The sequence below is a fragment of the Ciconia boyciana genome, chromosome 11 (genome assembly GCF_034638445.1).
Source record: "Ciconia boyciana chromosome 11, ASM3463844v1, whole genome shotgun sequence".
Lineage (NCBI taxonomy): Eukaryota > Metazoa > Chordata > Aves > Ciconiiformes > Ciconiidae > Ciconia > Ciconia boyciana.
The window spans coordinates 3,867,894-3,895,515 of NC_132944.1; the positions used below are offsets into that span (position 1 = coordinate 3,867,894).

The window sequence follows — 27,622 nt, forward strand, 5'->3', positions numbered from 1 at the left end:
ACAACATGTTCCACGTTTGCAATGTGTATGTGCATGAAAGGACAGGGGATTGTTTTGGTTTGTGGGGGTTTTTTTAAACTTTTAAACTTCTGAAACCTTTAGTATTACTTAATGTCCTCTCCAGATTAAAGGCTTTTTCAACTTATCACCACCTCCGTGGTGACCATGCTTTCTTGGCACAAAATGGAGATACTGAGTGCAGCTCTTTCTGGATTAGTTTCGTAGAGAGAAGGAAACTACGTCGGTTCAAAGTGCTTTAACGTAAGTTCAGACAGCATCATTTGTATGTAGGATGAGAACAACGTAGAGCAGAATCATTAATGTAGGTATACAAATCGGTGCCAGGAGCACCTCCTGCAATTTGCTAAGACACAAGTTTGTTTCTTTTAGCAGTCCTAGGCTTGGATGTCTCAGCTCTCACCAGCCCAGCTGACGGGACTGGAACTGAGACGGAACAGAAGGTAATACTTGGCAGGAGGCAGGCAGGCCTGAGAGCTGCTTAACCGGGACTGAACCACTGCTATGCGGCTGAAGATAGACAACAAGAGGGGCTCAGTAAAATAAATAAATAAATTTGTTAATTCACTATGGATGATGTACAGCAAGCTTATTGTTCAACTCTAGCTACTTAGTAATATGGAAATTCAAAATGAAAGTAATTATTTACAATCATTTATGTCCGAACAAAAAGCTATATATTAGGAGTGAATGATACAGGGCTTCGTGTTTAATTACAAAGGTCAGTTTCTGCTGCATATTGCCCAAAGACTGCTTAAAAGTAAATGAAAATGTCTTGTTCCAAACCATTGCTTCCTAACCTTTTTGCGAAGCTTCTGGATGCGATTAATCACTTCCCGGGCAACTCCTTCGTCCACCATGGACTGGTCTGGGGTAACGTCTAGCAGAACTAAAACCTGAGGTGATGCACGGAAGACAGCTGAATAGGTAACAAACTTGAAACAAGCTACTGTTAACTCACTCAGAAGCTCAGGTACATTTTTACAGAGGTCCTCACTTACAAAATACCCTGTTCAAGACAGTACTTTAACATCTCCAAAATTCAGAAGATCGGCTCCTGGAATTTGTTGAACTAACTGAACAAACAAACCCACCCCAGCTTTCACCTCATCATTTTCATATTACTTCTAGAGGAGGTCTTTCCTTAATTAAAAAAAAAAAAAAGAGAGAGAAATAACCAGTAAAAGACCTGAGCATCGGAATGCGCCTCAAACTGGGCAGATCCTCCTGCAACCTGATCAAAGGTATACATGAGACGAAGATCTTCCCCATGGAGTTCATGTCCTTCTACAACAATGGTGCCTGCGGAATTGGCAGATGAAGAGCATCTCTTACAATCAGAGCAAAAAAAAAAAATTTAATGCAAAAAGCTTAAGACAAGTATCAATCTTCAAATACATGAAATGCAATATATTTGCAATACATTTAAACAGCAGTTAAGCACTAGTGAGAAACACTGAACTACCCCACATCCAGATTTTTCATACAAGCACTTCTACAGGCAGCAGAACTCACGCAAATGCAGGCGCTTCAGCAACTGTTTGTGTACCATTTGAATGAAACGGAATAAAACTTACAAATCACCTGTATACTCAACTAAATCAAAATTTACATTCAAGCAGTTAACTAAACAGATATAGCTGGAAACTTCACACAGTAAATCTGGAATTGAAGCAATGCTTTTAGAACATGAACTATTGCACATATACTCAGTTCAAATTTGATTCAGTCTTACAGAACAGTTTACTCTCTATCCATTTTGGCCTTACAATAGCACTTAAGCAGAACAGCGTAAGGTTAGTACACATGGCCACTTCTAATCTACTGTCAGCAAAATAATAAAAACTAGTTTTCTCTTATTTTCATTAACATAAAATTTAATAGGGATAATAACTGGGAAGTAGGCCTTAAGTTTCCCTAAGCCCACAGAAGGATACTTTTGCATCTGTTCCTGCAAATGCTTGATTAACATACACAAATCAAGTCCAATTGCTTGATTTTTTTCTGATGAGCCAAAGGATTTTGGATCTTCTTTTTCTGGTCAACATTGCCATCGTTCAGTGGTTTGTACCACTACATACCTGTCTCCTGGAATTCCTCCAGCTGCTCACTCTTCAGCTCTTTGATTGCAGCCATGACAACCTTAAATGCACCTTTCAAACGCTTCCCAAGCACCATGTGATCGGGTTCTGCTCGCAGCCGGACTCCGTATTTATCTTTATTAGTAGATAATGTCACTTGACGTACATTAAGCTCCTATATAAATACACCAAGAGGAAAAAATGCAGCTAAAAAGAACAGCCATCTCTGACAACTGTGGAAAGAGTACAAACCAGGGGCCACAGTACTAGGGAAGGTGTAAGTCTCAAGCTGCAAACTTTTTGTATGGTTGTGTCTATGAACTAAGTAATTTGCCAACACTGCAAGAGCAAATAAACCCAACTGATACTGAAGCTATCCCTTAGCAGAAGATCCTGTCCTCCTCTTCAGCCTTTAGGTAGACATTTCTCTGTTACTGATAGACACCAGTCAGCGCTCAACTCAAACCAGATCCCTATTCAACAACCTGTTTTCCTTTACTGTTACAACTGCCTGAAGAGATAAAACTATTACCTTTATGTGCAATGGCCTGGCAAAATTTGGGAAGAAAAATTTTGCTAAAATACTCCTTTCAGTATGCATTTAGCCAGAAAACTATAGTCGACAATTTTATGTTTTAAGTTGTACAAATGCTACTGCCCCATTTTGTCTCTTTCCTTATCTGTTTATTCTGGGTCCTCGCTGTACAGAAAAACACCTTGCTCAGAAGAACTTCAAGTCTATGCTTTGCAGCACAAGAACTCTGAAGATCCGTGTCAGCCAAAAGCTTGTAAAACTTGCATGAACTTCAGGAGGGGCCCTAGACCAAGGATGTTGTTTTGCCACTACAGCAACTTGGGTGTGCCCATGTTTTATGAGCGATGCGTGCAGTTTTTGTCCTTGGATCTGAAGGGGAATATAGTGGTGCTGTAGAAGGTTTTAGAGAACAACTGATTTAAGAGAACAGCATTGCTACCATATGAAGAGAGATCAAGCCTGGAACTCTTTGGAGGGAAGAAAGTGGAAGAGGGATGACTGAAATTTAAAAAGTTATGAAGGAGGTGGGTAAGGAATGTAAAACTGTTATTCACCAAATCCCCAAACAACCCCTCAAGTAAGGGAGCATGCAGTGAAAATAGTAGGAGATTAGTTTGAAAGAGATAAACAAGTAGTTAATCCTTGGAACTTAACGCCACCAGAGGCGGTAAGCAGGAGTGTACCACCAACTTCAAAAAGGAATTAAGCTCATAACAGTAGGCGCATGAAAAGAAGTTAAAGGGAACAGGCACACATGTGCCCTTGAGTGTCTAATACAACAGCTGCAGCTGGCTGACTATGAGGATCTCCTGCAAGAAGCGGCCAGATGCTCATGCTTTCCCTAAATGGACTCTGCCATTGCAGGAGATGGCACAATGTGCTAGATGAGCTACGAGTCTAAACTACCAAGGCATTTCTTCCATGCTCAATTACAACTATTTTCTTCATCACGTAAGCACATTAAAAACCACCATTAAAAAAACCCCCTTCATAACACACCCTGACCATCATACAATGCCAAATTAGAAAATACACAAACCTCTCTGCTTAATTCTGTCCAACACACACACACATTACACATGATATTCATAACACCAAGAAATAATGTCCTGGTATACCTCCTGTAAATAAGAGCACTGAGCACTGTATCCCAGTGTTACTTTGTGTCTTCACAAGAGTCTGTTTTTTCCCTGCTTTGTAAAGCTAAGTAAGAAACACACGAAAGGCAGGACTTGATACCTAAATTTCTAGTTTTGCACAGTCTCACTCTCTCTATTCTTGGTGTTAACATACCAGGCATAGATCTTGAAGAGTTTTAATTGCCAACATGCAACTCTTCTACAGGTACAAATCTGCACATATCTGGAGCACATTTCACTATAATTTGGCAGGTTTTGTCTGTCAGACTGCCCAATACTCGAAGCATTTTGTGTTTAAATCTCCACTAGAAGGTTGTTAGAGTTCACATCAACATGATAATCACCAAGTGCATTTGGCAAGCAAGCTACTCCCAAGTCATTTAGGGAGCAGAAGTAAATGGTAGTGTCAGCATGACAGGACTAGCAAGTAGCCAAACATTTAGACTGAGAAGTAATGCTTAAATACAACCTCTGAGCTACAGTCTAATTCCCTAGGAAGTCCTACTGACATGAGGAGCCAAGAATACAACTGAATCTAATTTTATTTAATACATCTTTTAGGAAATCTAATGAAAATTACGTACTTCAGAAATTCAGTTTTAATGGGGTGCTGTTGGAAATGAGCCCACAAGTGGTAAATGACGACCTCGTGGGGAAAAAGAAATTATAATCCAAAAAATAGCACAAATTTAAAGATTACTTTGGGCCTGATTAGATAAATTACATACAAGCCAACTGCATCAGGACAAGTTTTCTATGCTAATTAGATTAGAAAATCATTCTTCTGTATACATCATCAATTAAAAAACCAGAATGATTCTTCAAAAAAATGCAAGTCTGTACTTAGGTCTGTTTATATCTGCCTCAGTATAGAGCTTTGACTTAAAACAGTTCTTAATTTTATCTTCCAATAAATCAAAATTAGCTCCTTAACATGTCTTTCAAGTCTCAGACACACAAACTGAGGCAACCAGTCCTTCCCATCGCCAGCAGGAAGACCTGTACATTCAGGCACTCCTATGTACAGGGGCCTTTAGTTGGTGCCATGTGCCAGACGTGACCAGACTGACTGGTAACCCAGCTACGTCCAATTCTCAGAACAGAGAAATGCCAGTGCTGTGCTTCAGCTGGGCTGGGCTCTCTAAGTGAACATCCTGAAAAGGAAAATAAATATTGATTATGTAATACTGTAAAAGAAACAAAATACTGAAGGACCACACACTGCCACAGTTCACGTGTCAGTTAATTCAGCCCATTTGTGGACTCAGTCTACTGCAGTACTCCAACACCATTAACGTTATGAAATACTGGTAGACCTCGGATTTCACGAAGTTGTCAATTTTCTCTGTTTTATTATAGCCATACATAGGGGTGGGGGTTGAAGGGTATACAAACACTGGATGCAAACAAGATTCTGATTGTGCTTAGAGTAGAACGTACTCAAAGAAACCCTTTCACTGGAAGTAGTTAGGAAGAGAAGTCCTGAACTAGGCTTGTAAAAGGCCTCAGATACTAATGAGTAAAATGCAATTGTGTTCAGTTGCTAAAAGCCTTCTGGATTTATTTCATTTTGTGAGCTTAGCCATTTTTCCATGACAACTCTATACTCTGGACAGTTCTAATATTAAAATCCATTTATTTAAATGGTTTGCCATCTTCTGATGATGAGAGAGTAAGACTGCAGATCAAAGACTACAGCTACTTCTGAAAAAGTGATGAATGAAATGTTCAAAGAATTGACAAGTGTCTTTTTCAAATTCTTTTGTCAGCAACTGCATGAGATGAAGTAGTGTAATTTTTCTTACAGATTACCTCTGGCACCTGCAAATTTACTAGAAACACACCTCTGGCAATAACTAGAGGTTCTAAAGCTCTGACAATGTAGGAGGCTGATGAACAAAGCTGCAAATACAGCCCAAGTAATACTACCCAGTCTGCCTGTAGTCATTGACCTCTTTAGCTCTGAACCATCCTAGTAAACAACTAGATTGATTGCTATGCAATACAATAAAACACATACTAAGCTGCCACATCAGCTTGTTGAATTTTAAGACACATAATAAAAATAGGACAATAGACAGTATTTTCTATTTGTGTTTCCGTAAAGGTATTTGAGTTTGTTGAAACTCATCTCCCCATAAGATATACCTTAACTTTGTTTGCCGTAGCAAATGAATATAAATTAAAACATACTTTTGTACAATCCAATTATGTAATAATTTATCAAATTGTTCGGTTCCTTTGTTACCTTTTACTAGCTGTAGAAGTTGACAGCAAATTTTGTTAGCTATCTTTTTGGAAGTAATTTGAGTAAGCAAACCTCATCTTCCTTAAAATTGGATTCTGTAAAATCCACAAATCCAGTTTTCAGATCAAGGAAATGTGACAGACACTAACCTAAATTTCACAAAATTCTGCTATTGAAAAGATTCAGGTATTGAAATGATTAATAATAATACCAATTCTGACATGAAGCATCGTAACTGCCAAGTCTGAGAGAAACAATCAATGAGCTAACATGACAGAAAAGCCTTACAAACCCACTTGCAAATCCATTAAGATTTTTTAATTAAAAGTCCTTTAGTGCACAATCCTTAAGAATTTAAGTCCCACAGTAACTAAAAGCAAGAAGAATACAACACTGATCTACAAGTCTTGTGCACGGAGCCATGACTCCCTTAGCCAGTGCTCCTAAGTTGCCCCCAGCAGAACTTTTAGAAGCCATCCTTAGATGTATATTTAGGCTTGGGGAAAGATGGTATTGCTGGAGTAATACACAATTAGAAGTTTAAGAGGTCCTCCACTGCTTCAGTCATCTCTTGAATTCTTTGACTGACATGGTTGCTTTCAGCAAGACAAGTGAGGTGAGTTGATCCTGCTTGGGCAGGTGCAGACTTCTGTTCTCTTAGTCAAGGCAAAGCAGCTGATCTTGACAATGACAACTTGAACTAAAAAAGTTCCATCACATTTTAAGCACGTGACTAGATCTTCTGTTACCGAGCCCTCTGAAGATACCTTATTGAAAGGAAGAAAGAATCCTTAACCTACCAAGGACAGGCGTATGGTAAGACCCATGCCATTTCTGGACAAGGGAAAAAAAATCCCTAGATACTGTACTGCCAGTGGTTATTAGAACAGAAAAAGAGCTTATCTCACTTATCTTTGAAGACCCATTTAACTGGCTTTAGAGAATGCAAAAATGTTACAAATACTTATGGAAGAAAAAAATCCAGTAAGTGTAAAGCATCATAACCTTATGCTTCATGTACTACCAGCATGCCTCAGTACAGCCACTGGAACTGACTCTGTCAGGGACATATATCAACTGATCTGGAAAGTGACAGATTCTGACAAATGAAAGATGACAGGGAGGTCAAAGGCCAATTATTAGTAGAAATACATTTTATTTAATAATCCAGAGGCCATTAAGCAGAAACACAAACTAAAGACAGATTGCTGAACCCTATGTTATATCAGCTCTAAGAAGTACAGCGGTCCTAAGGTGATACAACATGGTAAGAATTTCCTGAAGACAGAAATGAGACAAAGTTCCCCTGCAATGTCAGATTCAAAGCTCCAGTGCTATGGATGGAGCTGAGGGAAAGGAACCGCTCTGAACTGTGGAGAATCCCTACATTTCCCACCCCATTACTGTGCTTGGACACATAGAAGCTGTGCACTAATATGACAGTAGCTTGGGAAATACACTGGTGGTTAAAGAGGACAAAGAATTAAGTTGTAACAGTAATCTGTTTTTACTATATCTGCTACAAGCACTTGAAATACAGGAAGAGGGCAGACTTCAGAGGATAATGAAAAGTACACCCTATGGCTCACCTTTCCAGATGTGAAGGTATCACGGGAGGGAAGGGAAGAAAGTCTTTCATAAACTGTGCAGACGTACAACTACATTGCTGTTCAAAATTTTTTTTCTTCTGGTTTTTGCTCATTTAAACAGCAACTGTTTCAAACAAGTAGATTTGAGAGGGCAAAACATGAGAAGGCTAAGCTTGCAGTTCACAGGCATTCAGAAACTGTATTAAGACTCCTGCATGAAATCTCTTGTAATAGTAAAGCAAGTCAATACTTTAGGGGGTTGTTAGTTTTTGTATTACGTTGTACGTAACTTCTCTAGCAAGGACCTTGCATTGAGGCTGGTATCCCTTCCTCAAAAACCTTTTTATCAGGAGGTCTTGAATGGGGAAGATCATCTGAACAACTACCTAGGTGATTTTATTTTGCAAGACCACTCCTTCAGTTCTCACCTGAGAAAAAAGCTGGCATGTATTCTGCCTCGTTGAATTAAGAGCCACACACAAATGTAACAGGATCGCATAAGGGAAGGATTCAAGTGAAAATCCAGACAGATTAATACACAGAAATTATCTGTCATGAAGTAATCTCCAATTTATATTCAAGTCTAATGCATGCATTCTGCCCAATATCAACACCAAATCAGTTCCTTTAGAACTCTGCTGTCTTAGCAAAGAGCTGCTGTTCAAAACGCAATTCCTTCCTTCCCAAAACACATACAGCTACAAAGATGAAGTCATGGCATATCTCCCCAGGCAACACAATGAAACATCTGGGTGTGAAAAGTGATCATCTATCCCAACGAGAGACTACTGCAGCAAGAGGAAATGAAGACTGTTCAGAAAGAACAGCATTGCTTAACCAGTCTTCCTTCTTCCCTCACTGCCTTCCAGAGTGGTTCTGAAAGGCCTCCAGTCTTACAACGGAGATAATATTACCTCTCACTCCCTGTTCAGCAAAGCAATTATAAAGCCCCTTGGCTGCTAACACTGAGAAATTACACATAGCATAGCTCATGATATCAAATGCATGATCATGACAGATTTAAGTAGTAAGAACCACTGGTTTGCAAGATGTTTTGAAGGCCCCAACACCTAGAAAAAGTTCAAAGGCATACTGGCATAGTAGCTTTTTTTTTTTTTTCTTTTCGGATCAAAACACCATGGCTCATCGAAATTCATCACTGTAGCTGAAAACACTCTTCCCTCTCACTATTCCCTCTCACTATTCGATTTCTCCTGTACATCACAGATGTGAAAGAAGATACATATAAAGTCTATTTGTAATGAAATTTAATCGAACATAAAGATTAAAAAAGCCCACTCTACACAGTCTTTTAAGCAATCAAAAAGTAATAGGCTTTGTGCCTTCACTACAACTTCTGAAATGCAGTACTGAAGTTTAAAAGATTTATTTATAGTATAAACATATAAATAAACAAAGTGTATTTATAAACTAACTCCTTTTTCATTTAACTTCTTAAAATACTATGGATTTTTACATGACTGACTAAAAGCAGAAAGTGCAGCCAATTTCAGGAAGTTACACTCAAAAAACCAAGAAGGGTTACTTTTCTTTTGAATGACGGGGCTTTTATCCAAACACAGATTCAGAAGTAGGGCAGGCTGCACTTCTCTAACGGACACACATTAAGAGAGTATTGCAGTGGCATACAGGAGCAGATGAGTGTAAGAAATTGTAGAGACTAACATCTTATTTATTTGACATTTTATATCCCAAACAACATCCCGCAAAAATCTTGACTGGTCCCCTATTCTGCCTTACATGGAACTCCTCTCCATCAACCCTTCCACTTACTGTCAAACTGTTTTTAATGCCCTTTAACTGAAGGGAATCACAAATTTTGCAGTCCATCCCTTTGACAATATGTAGTTGAATATTGTCCTATTTTTATTCAGAAAATGTTCTTTCCTTTCACTGATCAAGACAAAGAACATTTCTAATAGCTTCTTAATTATTCATTAAAGAAGTCCTATGTGGTCAGTTGAGCGATTAAGTGTTTCTCAATACTACAACTGACTGCCTAAGGATCATGACCCATTTACCTTCATTTCTGTACACAGCACCCACTGATATCCCCTTTCATTACAATACTCTTTTAAATTAGTTTTACCTAGTGAGTTATTAATATTGTCAACATAGAAGGTTAGGGTTTTGTTTGTTTAGGTAACAGACATACACAATCCAGTTAAGCATGATGTTCATGATGTTCTTACCTCGAGTATGTACTTCTCTAAAGATCTGACATTTTCCAGAGCCTCTGGATCCTGATGGATAACAACTACTTCTTTCAAAGGGTACTGGGGAGAAAGGGAAAAAAAAGAAAAAAAGAACAGAAACTTTTGTCTTCCAAACTGAAAATGAAGAACTTCAACTGATAAGTAATAATTTCTGGAGTATTTTATTGTTGAACTGTTTGCTATTCCAAACTTAATTATTCAGTTTTCCCAGGCTTATCCCAAAGCTACAAGGCTACTGCACATCCCCAAGGTATTGATAAGAGGTGTTAAAGAGTTCTAACCTTTACTGGAATGGTTTTTCTGTCTCTGATTACTCGTCCAAGCTCAATAACAGACTGCAAACAAGAAACGGCACTTTCAATGTTTTTGTCGATGAGATCCTCCCTAGATTAAAAAGGAAACATTATATTGCTTCATTTTCATTGTATCTGTTTGAGCAGACTGAAAACATTTTACCCCCTTCTCTGAAATTCCCTACTAGAGACTCAATTATGCCCTGTTTGGGGCAATTTGAAAAATGAACAAACAGGTTTTTCTTCTCTCTTTGTGTAGAAGATGAGAAAATAACTTCCTGGAAACAAAACACAGAGCTATTTTTAAATCATCTTTTGCTAGCACCTCTCACAAGATGGAGATGATGGATTGAGTCATACTACCTATTCTATTAATATCCAATAAAAAGTAAGATTTACATTAATATCATAAGAAGATGCAAAAAGATATTATAAATAGGATACTTATAATGCCAATGAAATACCTATAATGCAACGAACTCACTGGATCTCAATTTATAATCTTTTCCAGGAATTCTAGATAATTTCGCTTGATGTTTTAGACAGTCTTGTCATCTGTCCTGGCTTCATCATTTTTCTTGGCTTCATCATTTTTAACACCCTTCCATTTTGAGGGAAGGCAGGGTTGAGGGATTTTTTTGCCTTGGGGAGCGGGGGGAGGGTTGGGTTGTTTGCATTTTTTTGAGTAAGCTGACATTCACATCTTGTTTCAAATGTACTAGCAGCCAACAGTTCTGAAAATGTGGTTTTCTTGATTTCTTGAGTAGCTGCATAAACTGACCAGCTCCTTTAAAACTGCACAGGTGTCATATCAAGACCAGAGGTAGTGGTTCAAAAGACAGTTGTGAATAAAGTGAACAAAGTTGCCTGCTGTAATATAAGTAGCAAAAGTACCGGGATGAAAACCATGCATCCAGTAAGGATTGTCCAGAAACACAGAAACTGGTAAAGCAAAACTTACAACTTACAACAATCCCCATCTTCTGCATTATGGCCTTCATTCAGATGTTACTACCTATTTTGAAGCTTTTGTTCTTCCAAAAGCCAGTCTTTCAGGATGGTCCTCCAAAAACTTGGAAACGTGTAAGTTGTGAGAGAGAAGATTTTGCTCCCAGAAAGATTCATAGAGTATAATGTGGCAGTATTTCGGTATTACTTGCCATTACATTGTGGAGCCACAAAATGAGAATAGTCTTCACAGATTGCATGCAAATCCACAAAATTTAATGCAACCAATTTGTTCAGACACTAAACAACCAAGTAATACCTCAGTGGGGTTTTGTAACACAGGTATTGAGTCAAGTTCAGCTGTGAAAGTGGCCAAGTCCCTTAGCTTTGCCTGTACATACCCATCATATTGTTAAAGTAGTATTTTCTGTAACTGCATCCAAAAAATGTCTCTTATTATTAACTGACAATATTGTCCTTATGCAGTCATCAGAAAAATATTTAAAGGAAAATGCAATGATGTGCTTAGCAACTCAAGGTGAAACTCCCACAATAAAAACTTCCACAACAATTTAGTTCTGAAAACATGTCTTTTTATCTGACAAAAGGAACAATCGATATGTAGGGGATCCAGTAAATTACACAAACTAGTAGCAGACAAAAATACAAACAAAGTAAGAGGAAAGCCATACAAGCCACTCAAATACATTATATGTTTGCATGATGCAGCAGCAAGTCAGTTAGCACTAACAGGAATAAAAAGTGACTAAGCCACTTTTAAACACCCATGCTAAGCCCATGTCTGAACTGAGTTCCTGCAAATAGCTCACTATCCTTCCATTACTCCATTCTACAGGAGCTCAAAACCATTTCTGATAGCTCACTGATGAGTTTTGCATTCTTTGATTACACATTCTTTACAGCACTTTCCCAGGGAACAGAAAATCAGCACCATCATTATGTCAATCTCAAACTCCTTGTTGCATTAACTCTCACTATTAAAGCTATCAGAAAGAACATACACCTTCCTCAAAGGATATAGTATCCATAAAAGAAACACCATTACTAGAAGGTTTAAATTTTTAAACTGGCACATAAAGTATCAAGGTCAGCTCCCTTGTCCTTGAGGGTTTTCAAACCGGGCTGCAATGCAAAAGAGAAGTTTGCTTCTCTTACCTTCAGTGACTAACTGCAGCCTGCAATGCAGGCACTAACTTAATCCACTAACGTAGCACCAAGGCACTAATGAGAGCAACCGATTACTGTAATACTACTGTCTCCCTCAGCTGGATAAACAAAACAAAACAAAAACCCCAAACCAAAACAACTTCAGTTGTCAAGTTCTGCCTCAGTTGAATTGATACTATGGATAACCCAGAGCGTACGTCCAGTACAACCATCATGGACCCAAACCTTTTTGAGACACACTGGCACTTACAAAAAACCCTCACCCATCAGCATCCAAAGAAACGATCTGCCTGGAAAGCGTGCTCTCAGATGATGTCTCCTCTTACAAGGAAGTGGCAATCTCTGGACAATGGCCTAAATTCTTGATCTGAAGCCAAAAGAACTCACTCTGCTGGCTCCGTATGTGGTCCACACAAAACAAGAATTCCAATCCACATGGGATCTGGCATCAGCGTTTACTAAGAAAGGCCTAGAGATGGGGGGATGCACATGTTCCTGCAAATGTAGGGCCCGCAATAAAGTTTTATAATCCTCTTGGGGCCTTCATAGGTAGGCATTATAGCTTCTAGTCAGTGCACATTTTGAAGAGTAAAAAGGATATTCCTTGCCCACCATAAGAAGAAAACACGAGTTGGGAACATGCATTCCTCCTAATTGTTTTCCTTCCTATCTACAATCCTTCAACCTAGCACCAGTCTACTGCCTAAGTGTGCAGGGAAAAGAAGATTCCCAGCTAACATTGAGAGAGGGGTGTGAAGAGTACGGCTAGTGAAATGTTCTCCTACAGCAAAGCCTCTAACAGTAATCAGAGCTTAATCAAAACTTAAACATTTTTGCTTATAGGAAAGAACATGTTAACTATCATCCTAAAATTCTTCCCAAGGCAAAGGAATATTCACATTATTAATGCTGCTTGTTTTCTTGCTATGCAAAACAGTTGTAAACACAAGTAAGTGGAGGAGCACTGTTCTGCGAAAAGCAAAAAAAACCCAAACCACCAAAACCCCAAAACAAACAAAAAACCCAACCACCAAACCGAAATCCAACCAAAACCCAACCAAACCCAAACCCCACTTTGCCACATAACAGCTGTCTCTTACCTCACTTGGGGAAGCATGAGGTAGTGGATGCTTTCAGTATTCTTTTCCTGGACTGAGGCTGGATCAATAAGTGTCTTCAGATTCTGGTACATCAGCTCAGTGATAAATGGCGTATATGGTGCCTGTAATGTTGCATTCAATCATCATCTTTTCTTTATTGTTTGTATATTATGAATAAGTAATACTTATGAATTGCATAAGGACAGTTCAGCAAAAGCAATGCTTACACAGGGTCTTCAATGCAGAACTGTGATGTTATTCAAAATGCAGACTGAAATAAATGATGAAACTGATATTTACATGTTACTTTTGGGCATCAGATAAGAAATCATAATGTCTCCTTATCAGTCAGGTGATATCTGCCTTCTTCATAGTACGATGGGGCAGATAAGCAAATAAAAGGGGGAGGTAGAAAATGAACTACGCTACACAAATCAGTAGCAGTATGTTTTTTCTCCCCATGTATTCAGTCTCTGTACCCCTATGGTCAACTCAGACACAAAGATGCATGCTTTTAGACAACTACATTAAAAGTGTCAAACAGTTATAGGGGGCTGTAATTCCCTTACCATGAGTCTGCACATGGAGAACAAAACACTAAACAAGGTTTCCAAGGCCATAATGCAGTCTTCAGTCCCATTCTCGCCCTATTGGAAGGATTCACCAAGAAGAAACCAACAACTGCAATTTTAGGATCAGTAAGTGCACTTCAATAAACTTCAAAAATTTCCTATGTTAATGCAATATGCTGGTTTTCCAAACTGTATTCATTTTGCTCAATCCCATCCAGCAAGTGAAACAGAATTACTAGGCATGTTGTTTGTTTGGTTTTCTTCATAATGCAGAGAGGAGGAAAAAATGTTAACTTCTCATTCCCACTATCGGGTACAAACTGATATAATTTAAAATGCAGCATAAAGATTTTGTGTAACACCATGAAGCTGCTATGCATTAAATTAACACAGACTACTAGGATTTTGTTTACAGTCTAAGATTGCAGAAGTAGATACTTACCTTTAGTCTCCTGCGATTCATTCTAACATACCAGTTGGTCAGAATATCAACAAACTTCACTAATCGAGGGACTACAGTGTACAGCCTGTAAGCTAGAAGGAAAAATGTTTACTGCAGTTAATATTTGCCCTCTGCATCAAGCTCCTCACTTAGAGAAACACATTAACATTTGTAGCTCTGGTGTTAAACATAAAACTTGAGCAGAAGCACGTATGTTAGTAAGATCAAAAAAAGTGATTAGACATACTGTTATGTTAAAACTGTATTTTGAAACTGCACATGTCATCAATTCTCATGCTTCAAGACAAACACATCTACCACCAAATTGTTTCCCTAATCCTACACAAACACGCATTATGGAAGCCTTATGCTTTTATCTGACTCGTAAAGAGGATAGCGGATAAAAGACTATTAATCACAAAGGATTGGGCAAATCCTAGATTTGCACATGCTGTAAATACAGCCAAGTCACTAGACGTTTAACAGAAATCACTGCAGAATCATACAACAAAATTTTATTAATTACTGCCAACATTTTCTTTTTTGTTTGCCAGATTTAAAATGAGACACCTATTTCAATCAATTCTCCCTGAATCAACTGCAATTTTTTATTATTTTTCTAAGTAACACAGTAGGCTAAAAGAATGTCAAGTAACAGCAAGCCTGACGAGGTAAGAAGATAAACATAGCTGTATCTTCAAGTTCTGTGTAACTTAAAAGCATGGAGGACTGCCAACACGAAAAAGAAGGTCATCACAGGCATCACTATGCAACTGGGAAAACAAATTTCAGTTGTTCGCGAGAGAATTGGGGGGTGGGGATGGACCTTAGATAGGACTCATTTTTCTAGGGAAAAGCTTGTATATAACTTCTCTAAGCAAAGAGCTTTTTGATCTCTATTCTGAATCAGTTTCATTAATCAAGCAGCTACTGAATAAAATGGATCTTTGCTTTAAAAGCTCCACCATGCTTTTCATTGCATTTTCTAAGTGTTTTTAAAGGCAGAGTACTGGTATTTAAACCTAAAAAGGAAATGCTCAGGAGATTCCTGCCATGGTGGGGAAGACATTATTTATGTGGGAATTTGTATTCCTAAAAAATTCCCAGCTCTCTTCTAGCTATATGGTATCTAGTTAGGAGACTGGTTAAGAACAAACAAAAAACCTCAAAAAAACCCCACCCTTCAGGGACAGCATATCTTTAACAAGAGAGATTCAAGTCAGCTTGGAAACATGCATTTCTTCCCTCAATAGCTGTAATCCAAAAGCAGTAGATAAACCAAATCGTGAAATCTTACTTTTTCATGACTCAAGAAAAAGACATGCATGTACATGGAAACACGTGCACACACACACACACTTCTTTAATTTCAGTCATCAGGAGAAAGTTGTTTTGTAAAATAATTTATTGTATTGGGCACTTAAGTAGGGGAAAAAAAGCATAAAAAGGCTTACTGTTTTTAAGTACAGAATTTTAACCCCCCTTAAAACACAAAGGATTGTTTGCCCTATTACTTCCCATAATATCTTCCCAGTATCTTACTACTTGCCCTATTTATCAAAGGGCCCAAATCCCAGAAGTTTCCATCATAAACGATGAGGTTTAGTGGAGAAACTATACTACTATTCAATAGCTAATAATTCATTTGGATACGTGTGTTATTATCAAAGTGAAGCTAAGTTAGCTACACCAGCTGCTGCTGAAGAGGTTACTGGCACACGTCTACCTAACGCACAGCACTTCTGAAGGGAGCATGTCTACAGCTCCAGTTTTGGGCAACTATTAAACCAGAAATAAAACCAGAAATTACATGCAACAGCAAAAACCCTCTTACAAACACACATGTATGGTTTGAACACATTTAACTTTTGCCAGTTTTCCATGAATAATTGAAGCAACGCTGCTTTCTGACATGTGTTGCCCCCTTTTCTCCAATTGCACACATTCTAGGCAGTCAAAAGCTCTCCCCAAGACAGGATTAGCAGAGGGTTGTTCTACCTTTCTGAAGTTTTTCTAGGCTCTCTAAAGCATCCCAAAGCTGGCGTGTGCACAGGTATGGTCCCCTTCCCACCCTCAGTCTATTCAAGTGAGGTCAATACTAAACTGACAGGGCCTCCATTTAGGCTGAAATACTGCTGGCTATTCAAGCTACTTGTAGAAACTGGGACAGTATTAACATAAGTTTTACTTAATGAAAACATTTTTCTAGAGGCAGGCAATTGGTGTAAAATTTAGCTCCACTATAAAATGCACTTGATTAAATGGAAGAAGCTAAGCTCAATTGCAACATTTTTCTGGTTAGTGGTGTCTCCTTTGCCATTTAGAGTTCCAAGCCTGTACATTCTTACACTCAATCATGCACACGGGTGCCGGAACAGCACGTTACAGTGCAGACTGGGCCATTTCTTCGACAGATAGTGCCCAAATATCACCTCGGCACCATGGCCTCAGCTATGTTTTAGACATGGCAGAGACAACAATTTTTTTTTTTTTTTTACGCATCTTGAGAGTAACAGAGTTGTATGGCATTAGTTGGCGAAGGCAATCATTTATTTTTGCTCACATCATGCCACATCTACAACAACTTCTGCATTTGTTTATTATTTTTTTAATTATTATTATTTTCAAAATCTTGGGTTCTAAAATGAAGCTTGTGTAGTGTATTTATCTCCTTTACCTAGCATTTGAGGTTATCGGTCACCACTGTAATCTTCCCTTGCCTCTTCCTGACATTTTTCCTACTTCAAGTCATATGAAGTAGAAAATCTTTAAAAAATCCCAAACTAGTTTTTAAAAAAGCTTAGCACAGAGTATCATGTCACGGTACACAAATTTACCGCATCTCATGAATATGTCTGACTGAATTCAGAGTTTATGCAGAAAAATAAACTGAAAAATCATGTTTATTAATCACTTCCAAATGAGACGTGTCACTCATTTGATAAGCACATTATGTTATCTTCATCTAACACAAGACAATAGCATTTAATACCAACACTACAGTCTTGAAAATCTTTACATTGTCATTTTCCAACAGGAATTTTCTTCTCCTGCTTGGAAGGACCTTCTTGCTTTGTAAAGATGTCTGCTGACACATCCCTTTTTATTAGCTTCGTCTTCCTCTTAGAAACCCAGAGCAGAGAATTCAAGTTTCTACCCCCATGCTCATCTTCCTGCAAATACTATTTCTGTTTAGACTGTGCACTAATCCAAGATCCCAGGTACACATTCACAAATGAATTTTCCACTATCCCTCAAAGTATTTTCCTCTTTACATGCAGCATGTATACTTGCATAACAACTGCATATTTCTGTTTGGCAACACATGAAACTCAACACACACCACCACCACCAAATTTCAAGGACAAAACTTCTAGGAAGGAGCCACATTTTCATCAACAACAGACAGCTTTTATCATATTCCTGGTTTTGGTAGCCTGAGGATTCTTTCTTCCTTTAATGAAATGTTCTTAGATGACCTCACCTGAATTTTGTTATTACCAAAAAGACCTGCTTTATCTACTATAGCAAGATATACTCATCTTACTGGTCTTGGTGAGCGTGAATATCATGCCAGTCTAAGAGGGGGGAGTACAATAGCCGACTGAAGCAGAGGAGGACTGTCCTGTGTCCTCAAACTCAGATCTGGCATTTAGCTGTGTCCTCATTATCTATTATCCCACTAACACCTTCCTTCCCCAAGCCCAAGCACACCTGCGGAAGGCTTCTAAAAATTCTTCCAAAGGCAACTTAAGATCATAGACATACGGGGGGTTGTTTGTTTATTCAGAAACAGGAACTACAATGGCAAAAGCCACCTTCTTTCAGATATCTAGGTTTCTAATGACCTTAAAGGCACCAAAACCTCTTCATATCCCATCGTGACTTTATCTGCAGGTTTGTAAGCTTACTGGACCAGACTTACTTCAGGGGCTCTTGCAGCACCTTCTCTTTGCAATTAATACTGTCTTAATATAACGTGAGCATTGAGAGGTATGGGATGATGAAAAAGACAACATGCAGGGAAGAAAAAACCAGGAGAGTATCTTCTTACAGCTATGCAATATCCTAATGCTATTCCGTCCTGCTGCACACACTCCCAATGTCATTACAAAGAAACCCTCTCCATGGAACTATGCAGGGGAAAATTTATTCCCCATGCTCATGTACCTCTCAAAATTATTTAATTTAGCTGACTTGAGCAGTGCCCATTTTATCCTTTTTTTACAGCTTCCCCAAATTCTATTTGGCTTCCTTTTCACTGCTGTCTTTCAGTTACTATTATAATATTATTAATTATTCTCTTAAAAAAAGATGTTGTTACAGCAACAAGCTACATCACTGAGCTCATAGGATCAGCCATGACAAAAAAAGCCTCATCACTTTTTGAAATCTCATGAACAAGCATAGCAAAATCTGTATTAACACCCATGAAAGCAGCATTCCATGTATTATGGTAGCTGGTTAAAGATTTCGATCCTTTTATCTGAACTGTAAGTCTCGTGGAATCTGGAATTCTCTGGATGAAATGGCTAGTTCTCTAATCAAAAATTAAAAACCCATACACACACCCGACCAAACATGTGCATACCTGCCATTTCAGCTTTGAAGAACTGAATGAGTGATTGGGTGAAAGAAAGAATCCATTTATCCATGATGTTATTGCTCTCCTTAACTGTGTTCTCATTGTAAAGGAATTCTCTTCCCTCATCCTATCATCAACATAAAAACACAAAACACATTTTCAAGTCATAAGGGTATATAGTCAAACCTCTGTATCGAAACACCTGTCAGCCACTAATATTTTGTCACCTTCACTGTGTTACACTGGTTTCCTAAGACAGAACATTAAATTCCAGAAACGTGTATGTAAGAAATAGCTAAGGAAAACCTGACTCCCACTGCTGCTGATTTCACCACACCATACCTTCAACTACAAAGGAGGCCAGTTATTTGGATTTGTTAAACCAGATAAAAGGCAGTACAGCACACAATGGCATGCAGTCGTTCTTTCCCTGTTTGCAGTATAAGTCATAGCTTCCAGACAGAGGGGAGGACTCTTGAATTTACATAACTCCATCTAGGAGGATCTGAAGCGTTTACAAGAAATGTACTACGAAGATGAATTCTATCTGGGGAAAGGGCTATAAACAATATAATTATTTTTTAAGAGCATGTGACAATTTCAACAGATTAAAACATAGAAGAACGTAACAACCTGAAAAAAACAGGTGGGATTTTTAGGAACCCAACATGCACATAGTGCATTTTGTTCCTTCCAGAATACCGATGTTTGCACCCATCTGAGACATTTCACAACTGCTGATTCTGTAGGGCATTGCAAGCAAGACCACAAGTAAGCACACTTGTTGGTGCCTACTGTCTGACTCTTTTTCCATGTAAACGTTCTTATGACTCGTTGAAAACAGGGGAGTTGGTTGGTTGTTTTTTTTTTTTTTTCCAGATTTACAAACAGTATTTAACATCTGGTTTTAAGAGTCTTTGGACTTTCCCTTCCCTCAGAGTCCAGATGAAAAAATCTGTTTGGATTATTCGACCCAGTAATTATGCATCCACTTACATAGTATAAAGGAGAAGATTCTTAGGAAAGAAATGCATCTGCACATCCAGAAGTGCAGCAATCCCAGTGTGAGGTCAGCAATTGTTTAACCAACTACAATTACTGTGGTAATTACAGTGGTAATTACAGTAAGCATAAAATTATTATTAGACTTCATCCATGACACTGGGATTGTAGTTCCTCTCTTGCAGGAGGCAGAATGCAATGAAAAAGTTGTTTAAGCCTGTGCATGAAATCTAATTTAAGCACTATCACCTCCAATAGCACATTCTTTTGCCTAATATGGCGCATAGGAATGGTTTCACTATCTATTTCAAAAGAAAAATTACATCCACCGAATTACCAAAACTACCTGCTTAAGCATCTGGATTTTCCACTAGGGTCTTCCATCCCCAGTTTCACTGATCTTGCAAGATTTAATGGGATTGCAGCAAAAAGCTGCAAAGCACACTTTAGATAATTCAAAGGTCAAACAGGAAAAACTGAAGTATATGTTTGGGGCAATGCGTAAGTTTGTCTGATGAATGCTGTCTCGGGATCTAAAGAAAAGATTTGTTAAATCTGTTAAATCTGTTGAATCTGAAGTTTCTTCCCAAAAGGGGTTGTTAAAAAGATACGACCATTTATTTAAGTCAGCTATTTATTGTACTATTTATTGAAGTCAGCTGCCTTTATTGCTTCAAACAGCAGCTCTCCACAGTGATTAGGCTGCTACTGTAATTTCATGCGTAGTACAAGGTTTGAACTTTTTCACTTAGTTCCCACTCTCCCATAAAAGTCTGCACTAACAAGTGGTAACCTTCTATCATTAATGTCAGCAGAAAGATTAAAATTGGTTTCAACAGAAGCAATACAATATACACATAAAATTTTCAATTTAAATGAAAAATTACTGTAAGAAAGAAATTTTAATCTTGCTTTCATTCTGAAAGCATAGAAACTCATGTCACTCATCCAGCATTTTTAGTAGACTTCAAATGTAATCTACAAGTCTAAAACATTATTGCTTTTAGGATGATTTACCTTTCTTTCCATTCCATTTCTTTTTTTTTTCCCCCTAAGTTGTATTTAAATTTAAATTTTAAAAAAATTAACTGTCATGTTACAGAAGGCAATCTTCTTGCTATACCTAATGTATTCAGTATCGAGTACTCCCAAGTTAAACAACTTTATGCAGATTCATAATTAAAGTTACAGTAAATGAGTTAGCTCAAGAAATTGTCACAGCAGCCACCACTGAAAATAACTTTATTTTCATTACTTATTTGCAGTTCTGTTTGTGTTAAATCTGTATGCTATTAAGCAATGTTCTTGGTGCAGAGAACCTTGCAGTCCAGATGCCATCCTCCGACGGCATCCTTCCTGCGATGTAGCCATGCCTGACTACATGACGTGGGGTATCAGCAAAGAAAAAGCAGCAGCAGCACTCAAGGCAGTATTAGTGACACCTACTGCCTCCAAGCTACTACACAAGCACTGATCAGACAAGTACTAGAAAACCAGCAAGGCTTAGTACAGACGTTTCAGAAGGATTCCCTCAAGTACATGTGGTACCTGGCTTTTAACTGGTGTTCCCAACAAGGGGACTAGCAGCAGATAATTGCTTAGTATGTATTAACCCCACAAACTCAAAGTCCCAATCTTGTTCTCTAACTTCAAGGGTATGAATGTGATAGCGTCACATTTATCTAAAATAAAAGGTAATCAAGAGCACCCTAATCTGAGAAATTATAGTTGTTATGTTTTGACAGTCCCCTACCTTCCACTCCTCCTTTCTGTCTAATAATAAGCTATAATAATAATAATAATAAGCTTAATAATAAGAAGAGAAAGATGCAGGGTGATTATAGCTTTATAAAACAGGGTACAAACAGCAAATAACACAGAACTTAACAGCAAGTATATATAACCTGATCTAACTTTGAAGTCAGCCTTGCTTTGAACAAGGAGGTAAAGATCAGATGACCTCCAGAGTCAGAGTCCAGACCTCCCTTCCAATCTAAATTTCTCTACAATGCTAATTCACTCTAACAGATGAAAAGGCACAAAGCCCCTTCCACTTTGCTTTTCCATGCTCAAGAGATCTGTACCTTATGTTGCAGGATCTGAACATTCTGAACAAGAAAGCGATATGCATTGTACCAGGGCAGGAAGACATCCTTCAGTACATCCCTTACTCCTTCCTCCTTAAATCTCAGATTTTCTGCTCTTACCACGGGAGAATTGATCAGGTATAACCTGCAAAATAAGAACACAATACTTAAAAGCTTAAAACTGCATAGAAATGCACTTAAATGTACAGTAAACCCTGGAGAGCTGCATAGCAAGAGAAAGATACCCAAGGGAGCAGTTTCACACTAAGAACTCTAAGGAAAACAGTATTGTAAGCATGTAACATACCGAACATACGACAATTTACTACCTAGTGCTACAGGATTATTTTTAAGATACTGCATATGGAATTTGAATTGGAATTTAAATTTTCTTTTTCACTCTAGAAGTTAATTGAAGTGATAACACATGCTCAGATGCTATCACAGTATAAAACAAGCAGTGGATGCATGGAATTAGTGTTCATCTTTAGAATGGCACCTACTGTTTCGGTAATATTTTGAATTCCTTAATAATGACGCAGTACCTTTCTACTCAATCTAGTTAATTTCCTTAATTATAAAAAGCTTTGGGCCCATTGCAAACATAGGACTAAGGAGCAAGGCAAAAGAGGCAAATCAAAGTAAGAGCAGATACTAACGTTTTCAAGAAAAACAGCCCCAAAAAGAGGACAAAGGATGTACCTCCTACCAATACAAATGTGCCTCAGCTCCAGAAACAGCTCTGAAAGAGCAAAGCAGAGGATTTGGGTGACGCTGACAACTTTTATCAGAAGCAGCCCCTCACAGAATCATGCCCACCTCAGCCAAGGGGGTTCATCTATACAGGAAATCCATCCTGTCTAGGGAGATCCTCCTCGGTCAGTCTCTCTCAAGCTAAGAGATCCTCATTTCAGAGAGAAAGGCTGGCTGTGAGTTCACAAAAAATCATCTTTATACTTTATCCCATCTTCTTCCCTAAACAAATATTCTGTCTACAGAGACAAACTGGTATCTACCAAGTTAACTCAAAAACAAACCAGGTCTTACTCAGGTATCAAAAAAAACTTGAATACAAACTTGATTTAGATATACTTCATTTAATTTTCCACATATGAAGAACAAACCTAACAGTTTTTTATTTTAAAGATTGTGGCATTTCTCAATAGAAATTTATGAACTCATTTTCTCACATTTTAAAATCATTATTCTAAACTAATATATCTTTACAGGCACTTCCTTTAGGAGGCTTTAAAATCTTAATGGGGTTTGACACAGCACATTCAAGAATACCAGACCATAAATTCTTCAGGAGAGGGCTTCTTGCATAAAAATGAATACATAAAAATAGAGCTGCCAGAGTAAACAGACAGCAATGCAGCACTGAGATGGGCACGCATCGGGTTGTCAAGCGCTGGAACAGGCTGCCCAGGGAAGTGGTTGAGTCACCCTCCCTGCAGGTAGTTGAAAGACGTGTAGACATGGCGCTTAGGGACATGGTTTAGTGGTGGACTTGGTAGTGTTAGCTTAACGGTTGGACTCGATCTTAAGGGTCTTCTCCAACCTAAACGATTCTATGATTCTATGATTTTCAGTAGGGGGGGGGAAGTATTTTTAAACATGACATCTGAATTCAAATTATAAATTTACAAAAGTTCAGAACAATTAAGCATGATAATTAACTAGAAAGTCCTTAAATGAAACTAGAATGTATAAGTATATATTTAAACCAAACCTCCCATCACAATTATTTATGTGCTTATTATTTATTTCAGAAGTCAAACATAACTTTGCTCCGAATACGAGAGCTGGTCTGGCCCTAGGGTACACCAGGATACTCGGGGCCTTTTACCAGTTTGGGACTTACCTAGAACAACGACCGCTTCCAATTGCCTCCGCTGCTTTCCTCCTGAGGCGGCAGCAATGCCAACTAATCAGAACTATGATGGATCTGCTAAACTGCTCCTTTGCACCCAGCTAAGCAGCACTCGCTGCAGAATCTATCAGAAGTCTTCTTAAAATAGCTCTTAGCATGAGAAATTAAAGAAAATGTAGCTCTCTAAGGCTACAGTTTTGTTTCTGGGGTTTTTTTAACATAGCAGCCCTACACTGCCTTACAATATGTAAATGTTAAAAGAATACTAATTTCCTGAATTATTCCAATGCAAAGATACTTACATTATATGGAAAGAGAAATAAGGCACCCGATAAAGGAAGAGTTCTATGAATTTAGTTACGCCTAGTGATATTACCCATTAGGCAGAAAATAAACCCTTCCTCCCATCAAGCCAGTATTATCAAGTTTTCTAACAATGTATGAGAAACAATAAAGTAACCTCCTTTTCATCTCTCTAAAACAGTAGTCTGTGGCATTATGTTATTTCTTCTGCATTTTAAGAACAGATTGAGAGAGGAATGTAACACCACTTCTAACAGCAATACTTACCTCAGGATACATGAAAGCAAAGGGCTCGTAAATACTATGACCAGCAAATTCTTTCTGACATACTTCAACTTTGAGAGCTATCCAACCCAAGTCATAGGTCTTAGGAATATTGAAATATAACTGTTTTTGACAATTCTTACAGATTTCACACAGGACTCAAGTTTCAGGAAGTCTGAAGTTGGGTTGTTAAATTTACTGTGCTCTTATTTCTTCTGTTCGCCCTTGCCATTCAATTCCATATTCATTTAAACAACTTACATCTATATTTTCTGCTAATCTATTTATCAAGCTACTGCTGAGAATACTTCAAAGCTGTAGTTAAAAAAAAAATATGTGTGTGTGTGTGGGGAGATATATATATATCTCTCCACACACACACATATATGTACTGCAAAAGCTAAAGTAACTCTACAGGGAAACAGTGCCAAGGAAAAAAAACTCAGTTGTAGCTTTTTCTATAAACAGAACACATCAAGCGCTTCAGTGAATAAGCAGAGACAACTGAATCACAGAGCTCCTTCCATAAATGAACCTAGCCTGCAATGCTTTTTACTCTCTATGTGGGTGTATGTATAAATAAATGTGACATTAAAGAATGAGTACACAGGCAGAAAAGTGAATTAGCTTTTTAGAAATAAAAAAAAAACATGAACAATGGAAGTGTAACTTCTGGTGTTTGAGATTTTTGTTTTATTTTATAAAAAAGGCAGATTTTTTTCAACAGAAACATCACCAGCAATTTAAAAATCTCCGATATGAGTAACTCCAACCCTTTTCACTTCTATTGTTCCAGCTACCAATTCACTGATATTCTGCTAATACACCTTGATTATTTGTAAAGAACAATCTTGATCAAATTTAAGAAATCCACCCAACTCTCCACTGGAAACATATATGAGAAGATAATTTACTAGGTCTTTTAAATGCTAAAGCTTGAAACCATAAGGAACTTCACATCTATTTTTTCAAATTATCTAGAACAAGCAACAACCACCCTTCTCAAATAAACAAAAAACCACAGTACACTAAGCTTTCATTCAGCCCAATCATTACCGTGTATAGTTGTAACACACAATTCAGTGTGGGTGATAGTTTAAGGTTTTCTTAGATATAGCAAGAATTACAGGGCTCTTGAGAAACGCGTAAGTAGTGTACTCCCGCAGTTATTAAAACGTCTTCATTGTACCTTTACCTCAAGGTACCACTTCATGCATGTAGTTAGCACATCTAGCCAAAGTACCAGGTGACTGCATAATTACGTTTATACATTAGTATAATTTTAATGAGACACTTGAACTGTGTTTAATCTCTGTTTGACCAGGACACTTTATATATACACATTAGGCTGCTCCACTTCTGCTTTTCTGGTTTCACTACTGTTAGGTACATACTATATACTTACATCAACAAAAAAGAAATGTTTTCTCTTTAGAAAATGTATAGTATAAGCAGCAAACAAACATATCTGTGCATTATACAGTAATCCTTCCCTAAAATAACAATTTAACAGTAAGCTAACAGTATTGTTCCCAAAGATTTTATTCAAGTTTTCACTGGGTCAACTCAGACTCTTAGCTGCAACAGCAGACAGTGCAGGCCCCAGTGGAAGCATTCTGTACAAACTGGACACACATCTTCTGATAAAAGGCCTCCAGTCAGCACGTCAGCTTTGGTTGTTACCAGCCTTGAGGGAGATAAGACAAGGGTATAGAAAGTCCAGGCACTGTAACTATTGCCAGTTCTTTCGAGTCATCCACTCTTTCAGCTATTTGGCTGCCATAGTGGTCTAGAAGTTTCTAAAACTAACTTTCTTCCTACTGCTAATTGTCAAAAACCCATAAGCAGCCCTCCTGGTACATGTCTGCTATGGACAGAAAGCTAACATATCAAATTGTACCTTAATTAAAAAAATCCTACCTTAGTGCATCAGCTCCATAACTATTTACAATACTCATTGGATCAGGATAATTCTTCTTCCTTTTGCTCATTTTTTGGCCATCACTAGAAAATACCAGAATGTAGGCATAAATTACAAGAATACTTGTAATACACGGATAAAGAAAAAAGGCCCTTCAAATCCAGCTTAATTTTTCTGTCCTGTTATGTTCTTGCTAGCATAGACATAATTACGTATTAGCAATTCATTTCAGTATGACTGTTGAACCCACAAGAGCAACTGGAAAAAAAACAACCCACCCACACAAAACAAAAAAAACCCAACCCACCCAACCCAAGAGGCTCCCAAGTTACAAATCTAAGCAGGAAATCTGTCTTTCCTACCAAAGCTGAGGGAAGATGCACATGTTTTGAAGCAACCCCTCCAGCCCACTGGCAAAGCTTTATTTGAAAATAAAGGGAAACAAATATAATTATTTAAAATTACATCTAAAACTACATTTATAATCCCCTTTACTCTGCATAACACGTATCATTTATCTCCTATTCTTTCCTAGTCTGACTTCTAACTCATTTTCTCTCTCTCTAGGAAGGACTAGTCCTGCTGGAAAGAACCTAGTGTAACAGATAGCTGGGATGTGTAAACCGCACACTCTCAGGTGCCTCTTGCCTCCTGCAACATCAATATCTCCCTGAGACAAGCCTTAACAGCTCCAAAGTCCATTTCAGATTAACTTTACAATTCGCAGGGACTTATCTGAAATATTCTTTGACTAAAAATCTGTTCAGGAAAGAACTGACTGACATACCAACCTGGCAAGAACGAGGCCATTCACAATTACATTCTTGAAAGGAGGCCTTCCAAACAGAGCAGTGGACAGCACCAGCAAAGTGTAGAACCTGAAACAAGAGACAACGTAAACATGACTTTCTAAATAGCCAAGCTGAAGTCTGCATGTCCTTCATTACAAACGAGATTTTTCATTATGTTGTTTTACTATAGCAAAGTTAAAATTTAAGTATGTGGAACATTTATGTGGCAAAGATTCAGAAGAGGAGCTTATTGTAAGTAGACTTTTTTTCCTCTTTGTAGCGTATCGTGCTGTTTGCTCAGCTGTCATCTGCTAGTCCGAGAAGGCTAAAAAATTGTAATAGTAAGCATTAGGAAGGTCGTGAAGAAGAAAATTGTAGCATTTTCCCCTTTAATACAGAGAAGAGA

The 27,622-nt window shown here is 38.0% G+C and overlaps 1 protein-coding gene across 1 annotated transcript in view; it reads right to left on the reverse strand.

The window, feature by feature from the left end:
• The window catches only part of IARS1 (isoleucyl-tRNA synthetase 1), a 111,633-nt gene that overhangs the window by 18,042 nt on the left and 65,969 nt on the right, over positions 1 to 27,622 (reverse strand). Inside the window, exons 18-29 of the mRNA XM_072875570.1 lie at positions 27,217 to 27,303; positions 26,425 to 26,508; positions 22,062 to 22,209; positions 18,982 to 19,102; positions 14,391 to 14,482; positions 13,946 to 14,023; positions 13,377 to 13,498; positions 10,129 to 10,231; positions 9,824 to 9,907; positions 2,100 to 2,274; positions 1,208 to 1,320; positions 819 to 914 (exon numbers count right to left, since the gene is read on the reverse strand). Coding sequence (XP_072731671.1) covers positions 819 to 914; positions 1,208 to 1,320; positions 2,100 to 2,274; positions 9,824 to 9,907; positions 10,129 to 10,231; positions 13,377 to 13,498; positions 13,946 to 14,023; positions 14,391 to 14,482; positions 18,982 to 19,102; positions 22,062 to 22,209; positions 26,425 to 26,508; positions 27,217 to 27,303 — 1,303 coding nt within the window. The remainder of the gene's footprint in view (positions 1 to 818; positions 915 to 1,207; positions 1,321 to 2,099; positions 2,275 to 9,823; positions 9,908 to 10,128; positions 10,232 to 13,376; positions 13,499 to 13,945; positions 14,024 to 14,390; positions 14,483 to 18,981; positions 19,103 to 22,061; positions 22,210 to 26,424; positions 26,509 to 27,216; positions 27,304 to 27,622) is intronic.